This window comes from Thamnophis sirtalis, unplaced genomic scaffold, assembly GCF_051295495.1.
Source record: "Thamnophis sirtalis isolate CommonGarterSnake01/CBP01778 unplaced genomic scaffold, rThaSir2_p1.2 scaffold_12, whole genome shotgun sequence".
Lineage (NCBI taxonomy): Eukaryota > Metazoa > Chordata > Lepidosauria > Squamata > Natricidae > Thamnophis > Thamnophis sirtalis.
Window position 1 is genome coordinate 30,926,543 of NW_028261392.1, and position 18,022 is coordinate 30,944,564.

Sequence of the window (18,022 nt, forward strand, 5' to 3'; positions counted from 1 at the left end):
AGTGTTTTTGGATGTTGGGTGGCATATAAATTTAATAAATAATAATAAACATTAAGTTTGCATCAAAGTGAGGTCATAGAGAAACATACTGCTTCATCTTATTTAATAATACAAAGATTTTTCTAAAACAGAAAACGATTTCAATTCTAACCTTGCATTAAATCTTAAGCTTTATTGCTTTTCAAATTTTTATTCATGTTACAATTTCAAACCAAAAATGCACAAGATCAAATAATAACTTAAACGATCCCTAAATTTTAATAATATCAGCAAAATACTGTATTTGATTTGTTATCTTTTCTTTGAGGATCTTAATAGCTATATAATAATATTTTTGGATATATTAAATTATAAGAAATAATTTTATTTTTTAATTATCTATTGATATTCTGAATGAATAGAATATTCATTCTATTATGAAATTTCATATGAAACTTAATTTTTGGCTTTGCTTCAAGTGTTGCATCTCTTAACAAACATTTTAATTGCAGGTACTTTTTGGGCTGGTAAAACATCTGAATTGAATAGCCAAGGAATAGACTTAGCATGGTGGACCTATGTACAGATACAATCTAGATATTAGAAAGAGGCTAAAACACATGGTTTTTATAAAGAATCAACAGAATTGGATCAAATCTTAACGGGACCGGAGGAGAAACTAATTTAAAAATTCTATAATTATCTATTGACTATTAGAATGGAAGAGGAACAAGTAAAAGAAACCATGATAGCACAGGCTAAAAACTTTGGGTATTCTATAGAATTGGACAAATGGCAAAAGTTGTGGGATAGAAACTATAAATTGACACCAACCACTGCATACAAAGTAAACCTATACAAAATGTTTTATACATGGCACTTCCTTCCAGCAAGATTAGCTAAAATGTTTAAGAATATGCCTGCCAAGTATTCGAAGTGCAACCAAACCCCGGGCTCATACTAACACATATGGTAGAAATGCCCAAAAGCAAAAAAAAAATTGGACTAAAATACACACCTGGATAGAAAAAATGATAAAGAAACATATAGATTTAACCGGAAATATTTCTGTTTGGCATTATATCAGAAAAATACAGTCAAAGGAATGCACTTTGAGCACTCAGTGCCTAAAAGATTCGCCACCACTGCCATATAGATATATGTGCTGATTTAGAGGAATGTTTTTATAATGCCCCCATACTAGGACCGTAGAGATTAGTATATCCAACATGGCTGGGGGGAAAATTGGGGAAAAAAAACATGGACTGGATACTTTCATTGATTGGGAATTAATATTCCAAACATGTTGTTTAAGACGGTTCCTGGTATTTTCAAACCTGCGCAGCATAGGTTTTTAAGGCTTTAAAATGACTGTAATGTTAATTTCTTGTGGTTTCTGGATTAAATCGTAACCCTTTACCTATTAATGGGCAAATACTGTCTAGCAGCTTTCAAGGCTTGATATGAAAATCTTTATTTACTATCCTTGCTTTCTAAAACGTACAGGCTTACTCTTCAAATAGGCCCAAAGATGGTAATAATCAGAACAGTTCTCATGCCAAAAAATAATAATAATATTAAATTAAAAGTCCAAATTGAAAACCTGGCAGATTAAAGCTCTCTTCAGCATAAGGCAATTTCAACTTGGTCACAGATATTTCAGGAGTTTGGGCTCACCGTCAATTGTTTCATAGGTTTGTCTACTTTTGTAAAGTATCTATTAGGGATTAATGTTAGAATCCCTCTTAAAATATACATTAGTCTCAATGTAATATTCATTTTAATTACATTCATCCTGCCTCAGAGACTCAGTGGAAGTTTTAAACATCAGGCTATAGCTACTGAAAGTGTTATCTATACACAGGGATATTTTTCAATATTCTGTTATAGATTTCAAGGAATATATATAAAACCAGGTATTTTATAGAGTGTATATAAATTATAAATCATAGTTTCTTACATTCGTTATAGATATGTATGTGATATATGGATAGGTAAATAAATAAAAGGACAGATGGACAGATACAATATAGAACAGGGTGTCAGGCCAGATGTGTTATGTGTAGGCCATGCTCACCCCAGCTCCATGAATGGCAAAAACGTTATGATACATCATGTGATGGCCATGTGACCCAGTGTGTTTGACAACTTGCTATAGAAGATCTCTACTCTTTGAATACTTCCTTCAAATTAATAATTTGCTGGTTACTTGATGTAGAGGACAAAGAAAATTGCCTTGATAAAAGGGATGTGAGTCTGGGGCAAGAATGTAACATGTAAATGTCTTGTTTACATAGAGATAAAGGGCAGGAAAGCAAAAAAAAAGCATACATATTTTCAAAATTCTGTTATTATACAATAAGAGAAGTACTGACTTAAATGGCATTGGTTTCCTAGTCTGATCTACCTCAGAGGTCTGATCGTTATAGAAGTCTCCAATTTATATAACTGAAAATAAAAATGTAAAATGGAATCAAATAGATTATCACTATTTAACTAGCCATCATTATCATGGTTTCCAAATATAAATATGTGATATTTTTTGTTCTTTCAATCAGTGATGCAATAGCTTTACAGCTTTCTCTCCTAGCTTCCAGCAGTTCTGATTAATGAATTGCAAAGAATATTCAAATTGTTCTGAAAGTTGCAGTGCCAATTTAACCTTAATTGCAAAAAAAAATATTACTTGATATAATTCATATGTGAAGGGTGTAGCATAAGACAAAAACGAGACTTTTACAGCTGTGCAAGATTAAAATCTATGCCAATTTTTCTGCTGAAACAATGGCAATGGTGGATCCATGAATAAATCTCTTGAATGCATTTCAAGGGGTTTTGTGAAGGCCTGATACTCTTGAAATGTCTATAATGCTGGGAAAGCTAAAAAGAAAGAGAAAGTGACAATCAGCAGGAAGGTGGATGGACTCCATTATAAAGGTGATAGGTGAGACGAGATAAAAGAAGATTAGCACCTTAATCTATTGTCACTTCAAGTCCTAGTACTCTACCCAGTTAACAGAGCTTTTCTGCAGAGGTCTGTTTGATTAGTCTGTCCCAGGAGGAGCTAGAAGTCCCCTGCATGGCCTGACCGATGCCCAGGTTGTCCTGGAATGAGAATGCAATGGGGGATTTGGATCAGATCAGGCCCATACAACCTCTCTTCTTCGGTGGATTTTGAAAATCCTTGTGATTTACAGAGAAGTTGAGAGAAATGAGACAAGTGAAGATGCCTAAAGCATTGCTGGAGGACGATAAGAATTGAATCCAAAATAACACCAGTTATGAGCCACCAGAAGCACATACCTTGAATAGTACAATTAGGGTAACATCTGCTATCGTTGTGTCCTGGCTAGCCTTCTGGTGGCCTCATCCAAAATAATCTGGGGCCTCCTAAATTATTTAATCATTTTATGAGGCATATTGTTAAAATAATGTTATAAGCAAGTTGCTGAGGAAAACTAGTGAGTTTGGGTATAAATTACTCCCTACCTAGCCTACCTAGATGTCTAATGTTGTCAATAAGATCAGAGCAATGTAAAAGAAAGCAACTGTCCAGAAGTTGATATTTTAGTCATTTTAATGAAAGCATTAGATCTTGTGAGTCTGAGAGATGGTGTGCCCACAACAGCATAAAAGGAAGAAGACAGATCTTTCCCTTGCCTGTATTAACACCCGGGATTACTCGTGAAACAAAAATTGTGGTAGAAAAGAGGAAATGTTACTTTAGAAATGGAACAACCAAGATGACTAAGCTGCCTGAACTGTGGTCTGGATAAGGCAAAGCCATGTTACGAAGCTATGTTGATGCCACAATTAGGAAATGTGATTATGAGTCCATGGTTAAATAGTTACATACAGCTTTTAAGTTCTGGAGAAATGTTGATAAATATTGTTTACAGGCTTCCACCTTTTAAATAAATTCATTCTCCTAGGCGCTGCTTGGAGTGTAGATGGCAGCTACATCCATCTCTGTTCCACCAGCTGATGCAGAGGTTCGGTCTCCCGGTTCTAGACCTGTTTGCCAGTCCCGAGAACGCTCAACTTCCCTGGTTCATTTCAAGGTTCCAATGCCCTGACGTGGAAGTAACGGACGCTCTTCGGTGCCGCTGGCCCCCGGGACTGCTATACACGTTCTCGCTCCTCCCACTAATACCTCAGGTGATCAGGAAGATCCTGCTGGAGGGGGCCGAGGTACTGCTCATGACTCCACACTGGCCAAGGTCCTGGTTTACTGACCTTGTCAGTCTGTCGGTGACCAAGCATTGGCGCATTCCTCAGGAGCAGATCTCCCTCTGCAAGGGGACCATTCCTCACCCGGACCCTCGATGGCTTCAATTGGCCGTGTGGCACTTGGGGGGGAGCTCCTGAGGCAGGCTAACTTCTCTGACAGGGTCATCTGCACCATCCTGGCATCCATCTATTGTGCGGATCTATGCTGCGACATGGACCAGTTTTTCTTCCTGGTGTCACTCCCATCAAATCATCACCAAAGCTGTGACAATTCCACACATCCTGGATTTTCTACAGGAGGGCTTGGACAAGGGTTTTGCCCCCAACACACTTAGGAGGCAAACAGCAGCCTTGGCCACCATCTTGTCCAGAGATAATTCTCAACCACTCAGCAAACACCCAAGGGTTCGCAGCTTCCTGAAGGGGGTTACCAACTTACGCCCTCCAACGGTGCACCGTTACCCAACTTGGGACTTGTCAATAGTCTTGCAGACCCTAACATCACCGCCATTCGAACCCATTTATTCGGCTAGTCTATAGCATTTGTCGCTCAAAACTGCTTTCCTCGTAGCCATTACCTCAGCACGCAGAATCTCAGAGCTGGCTGCGCTCTCCGTTAGGGAGGACCTTTGTATCATACATTCAGACAGGGTCATTCTGAGATTGGATCCAGCCTTTTTACCAAAAATTAACAGCTTATTCCACAGAACACAGGAGGTGATCCTCCCTGACTTTTGCCTGCACCCTAGCCATCCCAGAGAGTGGGTCTGGCACAAACTGGATGTGCCCCGCGTTGTGCATGTGTACAAAAAGTGGACGGCCTCCTTTTGCAAGTCGGAATCGTTCTTCATTTCATTCCAACCTACTTCAATGGGCAGGAAAGTGTCATCTTCCACCATAGGTCGCTGGCTGCACACATGCATCAAGTTGGCCTACAAACAACAAGCCAAGCCTGTTCCTCCTCATATAACAGCACACTCCACGAGGAGTGCTGCGACGACGGCTGCCTGGGCCACTCAAGCACCTATTGAGATCTGTCGAGCGGCCACTTGGTCCTCGCCGTCTCCATTCATTCGAAATTACAGACTGGACTCCTTTGCCTTGTCTGAGGCTTCATTTGGAAGGAGGGTCTTACAGCGGATTGTTGCGGCCCCTGTTAACCAGGACATTCCTTCTTCCCATCCTGGGACCACACAGCTTGGGTATGTCCCATGCTTGGACACTCCAAGCAACGTCTAGGAGAATGATTGTTGGCTTACCTGAATGGTCATTCTCTAGGTGCTGCAGGAGTGTCCATCTCCGCCCTGGGGTTTCTCGTGAGGGTGCAGGACTTAGCACCTATAAGTCACGGACGTTTCCATACAGCAACCTTGAGATCGGATACCTTCGTTTTTAAAACTGAGCCTCTGTGGGGAACAGGAGGCGTGGCTGCACAAAGATTTGAACTCAGTCCTTGGGCAGCAAGCTGAAGTTAACCCATGCTTGGAAACTCCTGCAGCGCCTAGAGAACAACCATTCAGGTAAGCCAACAGTCATTCTTCTTAAACCAGAAAAGAGAAAAACTATGTTCACAATGGCTCTGAATAAAATAAATATTTAGCTTCTCAAAATGTAGTGCAGAGGACATATGTTATCTTGACTTGGCATACCCTTCTTCCTTATTCTTCCCAATTAAATGATAAGGACCTGAATCTGGCAAAGTAGTCGTAATAGGAAAACAAATGTAAATAATCTCTTGTAAATCTTATGGGAACTTCACAGTACAATAGGTTTGTACAAAATTGCATTACTCGGATACAACCATAAATTACTAAATCATTCATAGCATGAATTCATTTTGTTATAGTCCAGAAAATTATAATCCAGAAAACTACTTTAAATGGTTTGTTATGTCACTTCATCTCCATCTTGATATTCATACTTAGCATTCTCTTCTTAGTTATAAACAGCAAATGGAACACAATGTTTATCCCAGAATGTTTATGTGTTGTTCATTAATGAGTTCTATTAATCACCAATGCAATAGCACTGAAATAAATGGACTTCTGTGAAATGAAATATATCTTTGGCAAGCTAGTGTCACCCAATTTTACATAATTAAAAATAAATAAAATAAATTTTTCATGTTACGTTTGATCCTAGATTGGCATGCATTGTTGAGACCTAGTGATGGATGAGCTGGCTCTAGTTAGCTCAGTATTTCTTAACCTCAGAAACTTTAAGATGTGTGGACTCCATATTGTCTAGGGAATTCTGGGAGTAGGGAGTCCACACATCTTAAAGTTTCTGAGATTGAGAATAAATGAGCTCGATACGATACAGTCAGGAATGTGGAATAGTTCTGACCTACATTCAGTAAATCTCTTCATAAAACTATCTTTGCAAAATATGTGGATGTGATATTTTCTTCCAAATATAGATGAGAGTATAGTAAAATAGTAACAAATGAATTTATTGATCCTGGGATGCTTCTTGGTAGTTTATCCAAGTATCTTACATTGGCTCGATTTGATCCAGAATCTACTGTGCTTCTGAAATTCTAAAGTAGCTAGAGGTATTAGAGGAATTACTGTTGGTTCTTAGGCCAGTAATAATTTTTATAGGAAGATGATATTATTTATTTGTAGGATTGGAACAACAGACATTAAATTTATGCCTTGAAAAAACAAAGGAAGGCTACACAAGCAATGTTAAATTGACATGTGATTCATACTACAGAAAAATATATTTGATATTTTAGAAAATGTTCAGGAACAGTTGACTTCTATCACCCTGTTATTTGTGTATTTAAGATTTTTATACCACTGTAATCCAAAAAAACATTAAGCAGCATACTATAAAATAGGAGTAAGAATCCAGCACTTTTGTAATAATATTAAATGTATAACCAATGCTAAAATTTTATCCCTCATTTCCAATTTCTGGTACCTATCCAACTCAGATTAGCTGATTTCAAAAGGCCTACCAGAAAAACCATCTTTTGACAGGACTATAGAAGACTTTGAAAATATGAACTATACTCCGTCTTGGAAAGCAAGGTATCCCATAAGACTTTTAAAAGCCCATAAATGTCTTTCCTGACATAGTTTTTGATAGATTTTTGACCATCCTGTATTATTTGCTTTGACCTTGTCCTATTATTGTTGTATTCGGGGCAAATTCAACAGTATTGCTGATATGATTCTGGATTAATCACTATCTCTCAAAGATTCATAGGTTCTACTTGGCTATATCCTCAATATTTGGAAACTATCGAGATATCAAGACTTGTAAATTTTTGGTTCAGGGAACAAGGAAGAATTTTCCATACAACATTAAAATATGAAATTATATTTGATTTGTTACAATGGAACACTTTAAGTGATAAGTATAGGATTCTTTTAAAAAACAAAAACAAAAAAGTCATCAAATTTGGCCAAATTTGGGCAGCTATCAATACAGAAAATTTCAAACACTTTTTAAAAATTTCTTTTACTTTATTTATAATCTATCCTCTCTATACCTATTCTCATCTTGGTGTTGATACATTGGCAATCTATAATAGCAATAAATCAATCAATCAGTCTTTTTATATAATGAGATTTTATCAGAAACTCTGACTTGTAATTCTTTAGACCAGGAATTCCAAAAATCTTAAGCACCTTGACATCTTCATAAAGTTTCAGATTGTTCATTGATCTACCAGTTCCTACAGGTAGCTTTGTCATATTTCTAACAAAACAGAGAAATGGCACTAATTTCTGTCAACTGCACTTTATTGCTAAAGGCAATAATAGATTACAATATGCAGTGCATTTTTGGGGTGCCATATTAAATGTTCAAAATATATTTACGTGCATCATATATGTAGTAAAAAATTGTGATCCAGGAAGTATGAGAAGAATATATAATTTTATCTGTGAACATCAAGAATTTAAAAATTAAAGTAAATTAAAAATTCCAAGGATTAATTAAGTAAGCAATTCAAATTATATAGTCATCCATCTCACTTTTGTGACTCTGGAAGACTCACAATTAAAGCAACTACCAAACAAAATACAGATAACAATAAAAGAATAACTACATTAAATACAAACTGAAACCATAAAACGTAATCAGCAGAAAAGTGCAAGCCATGCATCAATGAATACAGTCATCCAGAAGGCTGCATACCATAACCACAGCATGATGACAAATGTTAATAAACTCTAGGGGAATGGCAGAAGCACAGATCATTTGCTATAACATAAATTTTCACAGCACAAAATTATGGCTTCACTCCAAATATAAATAAATAAATAAAGGCAAAAGTCTTCCTCAGTTAGTAAGAAGAAAAGAAAATGTGATGGAAAAAGGTTTCCAAGAGTCTCAAGCTTCTGGTAGGTTATGGTGAAAAAGGTTTCCAAGAGTCTCAAGCTAAATATTCCTGGAGAAGTGGGAATGACATTACAATGGAGATTAGTAACCAGCTGTAAGTGGATTCTCTCTGGAGAAAGGAGAGAATGTGAGATCACCTATAGGGGATCTTCAGATAGCTGCTCCTTGGTAATAGACTGTAGGAACCAAAGTATTTGCAGTTGACTTGCAAATTGAGCAGTTGGAGTTGAGGGATTTCAACTAAGCTCATGTAGCCTTTGTGGAAACCAAGTTTGACTGAACCTCATTTCTTAATCACTTCTGGAATTACTTTTTAATTGCTTTTCAAATATTAAGAACCCCAGAGCAACAAGTTTTATGGCATTCACTGAGTGGGTTTCCTTCAATCCTTAGTGAAAGAAGTTTTAAGTATGTATTTAGGGACGTAGAAAAAATAAACAACAAAAGGATGATTAGAGTGTTGATTTTGGAAAGTTATAGAAGGGCTACGAGTCCAGATGGATTTGAAATAAGATTTTGAACATAATTATAACAACCCTTCCCACGAGGACATGTTGTAGTTTTGAATTCTTAAAATAAAACATGACAGTATGAAACTTTGAAGATTGGACACCACAGGGAAACAGAAGAAGCTAAAGATTACAGTTAAAGAAGGACCGTTAAATCTAACTTGCTAATAATGGAGCAAAACACTTTAACATGGGATGCATTGGATTTCTGTGAACAATGGATTCTATAATTAATTTTAAAAATGTCCACCATAAATAGATGTTAAATATCTTACAGGAGAGGAACAAGTTCTGGGAGGCAAAATGAAGATTGATTTTTAATGTGGATTTTAAAATGTCAAACTACAAGAAGGATATGAAAAAAAATGTTACACTGACTATATAAATAAAACCATCTGACATATTAATAATCAAAAGGTACAAACAAGTAACAAACCAGAGGAATCACTTGGATTTTTTCTACACTCTTTAAAAAAAGAGACCTGTTAAAGTTTTGAAAGATTTTGGCAGAAGGAACAAGGGAACAAAGAAAAGAAAAGAAATAAAAGAAATCAGGTTCTAGAATATTTGAATGGATTGCTGTAAAGATTAAAATTATTAAAAGCAAAAGTAAGGAAAGTAAAATTGGTTTATTTGATTAAAGTTAAAAAATTACATTATTATCTACATAACATAACATAACAATGAGCTCTTGATGATCAGAACTGAATGATGAGACTTGCCTGGATCTGGTAGCCCCCAAATAATTAGAGTTCTTGTCATATCCTTTTAATATCTGCCTTTATTACTCATGACCCTTCAAGTTTTATTCATCACAATCTAAGGCTGTTTAATAGCCTTTCTGCTTTTGTGAAACAAAGAATGAAAGTTTATAAATCTGGTGGCTGATTTCAGTATGCAACTACAGTATATTCAATTGAATGGGTTAGTATCTGTGCAAGTTTAGCCTCAAATTGGAGAGAAAAATAAAATAGCTTTAATTTTTTTCCACGTATTTTAATCACAGCAACAATAACAGGCATGTGCAAACCACTTTTCCAAAGTTGTAAACACAAAGTTGTTTCACAGAGTTTAATCTATAATTTTCACCAAAAAGTTGTCATTCATTAATGGACACTGTAGTGAGTGTGAATTTTACGTTATGTATTGATCTCACAATTGTATTAGTTACATTGTAATCTTCTGGGAACCTTTTGGGAGTTTGGCACTATATGGAGTAAATAAATATGTTTGAGCGTGAAAATATTCTATATCCCATATCGTAGTAGTTACTATAATTTTTACTCCATTCAATTTTGGGTAAACTATTTCCCCTCCTCCACTGAAAAAAACCCCACAATGTGTGCTTATTCATCTAAACAGAGGTCAGGGTCTTAATAAACCAACAAACAATGACAACTACACAGAACAATATTCCTGAAAAACACAAGCTTAATGAATACTGCATATATTTCTAAACACATCCTGTTTTTCCAGTTATCCTCTTATCAAAATGGAGCATTAAAATACAAATAAAAATCCAGAGCTTGTTGCCATTTCTCCTTAACATATGATGTCAAATGAAAGCTAAATGTATTGGACTTCGTGAGGCTTTAAAAAAGGTTGACTATTGAATAAGTCTGTGATGGCGAACCTATGGCACGCATGCCGCAGGTGGCAACCAGAGCCCTCTCTGCAGGCATGCAAGCTGTCGCCCCAGCTCAGCTCCATTATGTATGCGCACATGCCTCCCGCCAGCCAGCTGGTTTTTGGGTCTTTGCCGCGAAAGAGGCAGGGGGCGCATGTGGGGGGATCCCGCATGCCTACACAGCAGGCGGATTGCATGCATGGGAGGGCGGGGCGCACATGAGGGGGTCACGCATGAATGCACGGGATTGCACACATTGCATTATGGGTGCACACGGGCGCGCTTTCGGCACACGATGACAACAAATGTTAGCCACTACTGGAATAAGTAATCAGGTAAAAGTAAGTAATTAATAGCATAGAGTGAGGATCCCAAATTCATCTCATTTGCAGATGCAAAATATTTATTAAGTTATAAAACAGAATAGGATTTGGGATTTTATTTAAACACAAAATATCAGCAATGGAAACCTAAGCAACCTGGTAAAGGAAAGTGAAGGTTCAGGCAGATATCAACTGTACATTTCAGAAGCGAGAAGGAGGATTTTCTTAACAATGTCAATAACACCAAGAACAGCAGCAAAACCGTTTTGGTCACTGTCAGCTATAAGACATTAGACAGACATTTTTAAGTGGGGTAACCTACAGTGGCTAAACTAGTTAGCCTACCTGTACTTTATGGTCATAACATGGATGACTGGTACATTTTCCCCAGGGAAATTTTAATTACTTAATTCAGTAAGTTTGCTTTGAAAGAACTGCATATTTCTTAATAGATACACAGAGCTATAGTGGCCAAAGAAATCAGATCATCTGGTATAATTTGACATTCTGAGATTTATTGCCAATTTAAGCATTCATAACAAATGCTTATTGGATCTGTGACAAAAAAAATCTTCTAATGGCTGACATTCTACTTCCCTTTGTAGGGTAATTCCACATCCCAATATCCCTGATTACTTAGTCCAATACAGTCTAAGGCTGTGCTGCCAGTAAGTTAATGTATTCTGCGTCCTCATAAAGACAGTTTGGGTTGGTAGGAATTCAAAGAAGAAGCTATCAGCTATGTTTTACAAAACTACTATGAACTTAATTTCCTGCGAATGCACAAAGGATGGTTGCCATCAAATTTAACAATTTTTTTTTCATTTTCTTTAACAAAAACGCCATTCAACATGATAATAAACATCCTACTTCTACCATTCATAATTCTTCCTGTGGAAGTAGGTGAAGGATTAGGATGAATTCTACTTTTCAATGACCAATTAGTATTTATTCCCAGAAAATTATAGAGTAAGAAGTAATTTGGGGATAGATCTCCCCCGAATAAATATTATAATTTGGTAAAATATCTGTTCTACTTGATATTCTATATTGCTTAATACATATAAAGAGCTCCATTTGGTTTTGAGGAGAACATGTGAAAATAACTAATAGTAACAATTCTAAGAATTTTATCTCCTTGCATAGTTATATATTTAGCATTACTTGAAAGTTCTTTTGCTGTGAGGAACCTTTTAAGGATTGGAAATGCTGTGCTGATTTAAAAGGTAATGCTGTGAAATCACTTAGAAGGCTAAACAAATAATTTCAATGAAACATTGATATTCATGAACTCATTCATGAACTTGCATGCAACCATACATTTGCAACAGTGAATACATTATTTTAAAAGTGAGGCGAGTCTGTCACTGCAAACAAAAAGAGGCTTTTTACCAACTCTTGTCACTTGTTATACACCAGTATGCACAAGAAACCACTCATTCTTGCACTAACAATGCTGATTTTTGCTATAGGTCTAGCAGTATCTCTTGATTGTGGTCCTGTCCAATAACACAGTTCCAATAAAGAATTCTATTCTATGTTCCAGAGCCTCACATAATGAGATGTGAAGGTAGTCCACCTAACACATGGAAAAACTAGTTTTAGTATGTGCTGATTAAATAATGCTATTGCTTCAGGAGGACATGTGAAAGCTACTTTTCAACAGAGCATATTGTTTACATTCAGCACAATGTTATCTATTCTGACTGGTAGGTGCTCTCTGGAGCCTGAAGAAGAGGAATGAGTTTCCAATCACTTGCTGACTATTTCTTACAACTGGGATTAGAGGTACCAGGGAACTTGTATTTATGTAGCATATGATTTACTACAGCTTCTGTATCATGTATATTCAACCACAAAGTTCAGGACTGTATACTATTCAACACACTCACTATTATTTAAAGCATTGTGATTTTTATGTAAAAGAAATGAATTCATTTACAGTCATTGCTCCTTCAAAGAAAGAAATGTTGCTCAGACCAAACCCTTATCAATGATTTTAAACAATGCTTGCTCTCTGAAGTGCTCATGTTAGCAACAAGAAATGATATGTCCTTATGGAAAATGCTTTTAAAAGATAAACTATTACTTCAGGATTTGATCATCCATGGTACTGTAACAGAAACATAAAGAATAGCTTCAAACAGTATAACAAGAAAGGAGATTTTCTAAGGACAGTTGCACTGAATCCTCCTTAGACCAAAGGATGAGTAGGGAAAAAGGGGGCTCAGAAACAGTAAGAACTAAGCTAAGTATACAATTAATATACATTTTACTACACCACCAGCAGTTGAGGGTCAATGTGCATTCATTTTAGAAAAGCAGAAGGTGGCTTACATATCACATAAACAAGTATCGGTGGCTAAATAGTGTTTGAGACAAATTAAAGAGCCATCACTATATTGTCACTGATGCCAAAGCGAATCCTCTGTGCTTCAATTCAGAGAAAAGGATTTTTTGGCAGATGCACCTCTTATTAGTCCTGCAATTCTGAATAATCATAATTTGAGCCTCCCAGAGCTGTTTTCAAGGAAAATTAAAGGACTTTCACAGAGCTAAGTGGAAGCTCTGAAATGGGAGAGAAAGCCATGAGAAAGAAAGAGGAGTTCCAATCTCCCCATTGCGTCTGGCTTCACTTTTGTCTCCTGGTGAGGAATTTCTAAAAGTAAATAAAAACACTGTTCTCCCAACATGCTTTTAATGGACAGCAGTCTTCGCAGGACATCTACCAGCCTTAGGATTGCCACATATACCCTGCTACATCTGATCATCAAAGTTTAACTCGGAGAGCCAGCAAAGTTGCTGGAGCAGCCAACCCAATAACACAGTCACCCTCCTGGATGCTAAGTGCAGAAAGGTGTTTCCATGGTGCAGAGTTGAAAAGGTTGAAACAAACAGCGTCGGAAAAGGGGCGGGTCAAGGAAGGAACGAAGGAAGGGAAAGAAAGAAAGAAAGAAAGAAAGAAAGAAAGAAAGAAAGAAAGAAAGAAAGAAAGAAAGAAAGAAAGAAAGAAAGAAAGAAAGAAAGAAAGAAAGAAAGAAAGAAAGAAAGAAAGAGACTTGATTTCTAACTTACCTTAAGCAAGGCGCTCCGACTGGCAGCGGCGAGTTCCCGCAGACTGGCGGCGGCTGAAGCCGCTGCAGCGGCCACACTCGGGGAGCCGCTGGACGTGGTGGCCACCGCGGCGGGTTGACAACCAGGGTTCACAGGGGGGACCGCGCTGTTTCCTCCACCTCCTGCTCCAGCGGTGGCCGGGCTGTCCCCACTGTCGCCGCCCGAAAGGCCAGCGTTGCTCGGGGACTTGGGGCTGCCGGGGCCGCAGTTGCCTCCCCCGCAACAGCCGCTCCCAGCGCCCGTGCGGGGTCTCTGCCGAATGCCGTCCAGCAGGCGGACGAGCAGGATGTTGGCGGGCAGCTCGTCGACGCCGCAGCCCACCAAGATGCGGCACTCGGGGCAGCGGAGCTCGTGGCGGGAGCTGACAATGCTCTCCAGGCAGCGGCGGCAGAAGGTGTGCTGGCAGGGGAGCACCTTGGCCGTCGTGTCCAGCCGCTCCAGGCACACGGAGCACTCCAACAAGTCCAGCAACGACGACTCGTCCATGGTCCCTCCGGCGGCGGGCGGCGGTCCTTCGCCGTTGCCCCCGCCGCCGCCTCCTGCTGCCGCCGGAGCCGCCCGCCGCCTCCGCCTCTCCTCCGCCGCTCGTTTCTCTGCGGCGGCAGCCTTGGAGGAGCACAGCCAGGACGCCCCTAGGAGCATTTAGACCAGCGAGGGAGGCCGCGGGAGTGGCGGCAGCCCCAGCACATGGCAGCCGGAGCAGGGGCCGCCGAGCCCAGCCCGCCCAGGGCCTGTCAGCACCAGCCGCCGAGCAGAGGGCGGGGATTGGGAGCGCGACTCTCTCCCCTGCCCGCTTTCCTCACCGGCAGGCGGGCAATGGCTCCCTGGGGTGGGCGGGGGCTGCCTGCCGCTCCGCGCGCTCCCCCTCGCAGCCGTCCGCCGTGGCCCACAGGGAGAGCGGCGAGCCGCCCCTTCGCCACTCGGCAGCCTCCGCCGGCGAACGGAAGCCCGGGCAGAGCGAGGGGGACGCTGCCCGCCCGCCCGCCAGAGAAGGTCAGCGGCACCTGCTCTCTTCGCTTGGGGCTCTCCTGGCTGTCAGCAAGCGCGGCGCTTCCTTGGCACCTCCGCCTCGGGAAGCAGGGGCAGCGCCAGTGCCAAAGGCCGGGTGGCGGGCGCTGGAGAGCGAGCGAGCGAGCGGCCGTCTTCCTTCTTCGGGGCTCGGCGGGCCGCCTTCCTTCCACCGCGGGTCCTTCTACTGAGCCGCGGCTTCCTCGCTCTCCCACCGCCGCTCCCCGTTGGGTACGGTCAGGGCTGGGGCAGCTTCCATCTGCTGTGTCTCACGCGCTCCCGTCTTCCAAATATTCCTCCCGACGAGGGTGTTGAAGATTCAGAGAGAGGGTTGTGTGTGTGGGTGTCGTGACCGATCAGTTGCTCTAATCCTGGTTTGTTGCGTGGATCCTGGTGAGGAGGAGGAAGTCAGCCTGATCCTAAATCCCGGCCAAGTTCTGTTGCTGGCAGGTTTGGGGTCTTTCTGTCCTTCCCGGGCTCACTAAAGCATCAAGACCACCTCTCAGTCCCCGCCCTCGACTCCTTCGGTCCTGTTTATCCTCCTCCGGGGATGCTGCTCGCTGTTAATCGAAGGGGGCTGAATTGCACGACGCTACTAAGAGTCCTTGTTTGGATTCAAACGTCTTCTGTCTAGGAGGCGCAAGAAGATCCGTTACCCCACCACCACCACCCCCTTTCGCTTCAAAATTGGTCCACCACTTGCTTTTCTTTTCCTTTTGGAGTCTGGAAATCAGACCCCGCTAGAGGCGAAATAAGTTACGCCGGTCTCCGCAATAAGACACCAACTTCGTGCTGCCTTATGGTGCTACGACACCGCAGAATGTTCTCTTAGTCATAGAATCCATGGGGGGGGGGGTTAGAGAGGGATGTTTTCGCAAACTGGAGCTCGGTTTCGGCCAAGCGTCAGAAGAACGGAAATACGTACCCCAGGAGCAATCGGAGGAGATGGGAAGTTTGGAGAACTTTGCCCACTCCGGACGAGTCAAAGATATTCCTTGCAATTGGCTTCCCTCTGGTGGTATTTCGGTAAACTTGCAGCGAGAAGGAGAATTTTAGGTTCGACCTCCACACACACGCATCCCTCGCCCCATACTTGCAATTTGATACTGAAAAAAAATATGATGGTATTAATAATACTGATTTACACCTGTTTAGCTAGCTAGTACATTATAGCACGTTGGGGCGTTGGTGTCCATATGGGGGAGCAGTAGATGGAAACTGTTAACAGGCCTGCAGTTAGGAAGAATTTCTGTTTATCCATATTAATATCGATTTAATAAATAAATCAATTTAATAAAATAATAATCAAAAGAACTGTTGAATTAAAGAAATGATTAAATAACCATCGAAGTGGACTTTGGTCTGAAGAGCTGGAAGCCCTTGTACAGATTTAAAGTCAAGCAGAGGAAAATAGGATTTGTCTGGCCAGCCAAATAAAAAATGTAGGCAAAACATTTTTGAGAAAGATGGGAAAGAAAGAAATATGATGTATCAATCAATCAATCAATCAATGAATTTGACATTTTGGTGGGGTTTGGTAGAAAATATTTTCAGGATAACACTTAGGGCAATACATTTTGTAACCAAATAATTTATATTGATTTTAAATGTTGTTATTTAGCTCACTTTTAAATGTAATTTAATTTAATGCACTTGACAAGAAAAATTGGAAATGACATGTCAGTACATTAAAATATTCTCATTTACTTTGAGGCTGCTAACATGACCCAGGCTGAAATATTTGTGGTCCTGTTTTGTGTCTTTGGGCTTGCATTTGCATTGTATGGTAGGAGGATCCAATGCCATTTTTATTCTGCTAACATTGAAAAATTATGTTACAGTAAGGAAAAATAAAGGGAAAAAGAAAAACATGGATGAGTTAGATAAGAAATTGTCAGAGGACTGCTGCCTTTTTGACCCAGGTTTATTTAGGTAAGATAATCTTTATTGTCACTTTTTTTCTGTGAACACACTGGCACACATTAAAAAATGAAATTCTGATGCCCTTTCTTAATATATATATATATACACCCATACATGACTTACAAATACATCTGTCTCTCTCTCTGTGTCTCTCTGTCTGTCTCTCTCAATCTCCCTCTTTCTCTCTCTCTCTCTCTCTCTCTCACACACACACACACACACACACACACACACAAACACACACACCTATATATATTATATATATTTATATATAAATATATAAATCACAGACCATTTAGAATACATAGTGGAGGGGGGGGAAATCTTTAGAGAAAAGATTAGGGATATCATTAAAAACCATCCTCTTGTGCTGTTATTTTAGTGAAAATCACTGCATTCTGCCATTCCATCTTCTGCTTGAAATGATTTTGTGGTTTCAGACATATTTCCAGTCTTCCCGTGAGCTACACTTTTAATCAATTATCCATTCATGATCTCTCTCTATAATTATGGTGCCCAGAGTCCTATTGTCTGCTTGTCATCTATCTAGTATAAGTAAGGCCAATCTTTGACCTACAGTGCAGTCATAATTGCATGAAGACATTGTTTGCCTCGGTGATAAAAATTTGTTATGGAGCTGAAGAAATAAAAACCTCAGCTTCGCAAACAACCTCTGTTTTGAAATATATATATTTCAGTATATAGAAGGAACATGTGTGTTTTCAGCTGGTCCTTTTTAAAAAATCAGAAGATCTTTTGTTCCTGGGTAATATTCAGCAGTGTCCTTGCAAAAACAGAACAAACTAACTAACAGAATATACTCTTAAATAATACTGATGCAATGAGGAAAATATGAACAATGAAATAAGCCTCAAGGTCTTGGTTATTAATCTACTAGAGCTGTTAGTCTCAGGAATAAAAGCTTTTGGACTCCTCAAACTCCAATTCGATGA

At 39.6% G+C, this 18,022-nt stretch overlaps 1 protein-coding gene across 3 annotated transcripts in view; it reads right to left on the reverse strand.

Annotated features, from left to right (window-relative positions):
• Positions 1-15,037, reverse strand: part of SH3RF3 (SH3 domain containing ring finger 3) — a 210,262-nt gene extending 195,225 nt beyond the window's left edge. For all 3 annotated transcript variants that reach the window (XR_015698211.1, XM_014063379.2, XM_087726477.1), the window contains exon 1: positions 14,100-15,037. Coding sequence is in view for 2 of the 3 variants with exons in the window: in XM_014063379.2 (XP_013918854.2) it covers positions 14,100-14,780 (681 nt within the window). In the remaining variant the exon portion in view is untranslated. The remainder of the gene's footprint in view (positions 1-14,099) is intronic.
• Positions 15,038-18,022: the final 2,985 nt, after the last annotated feature.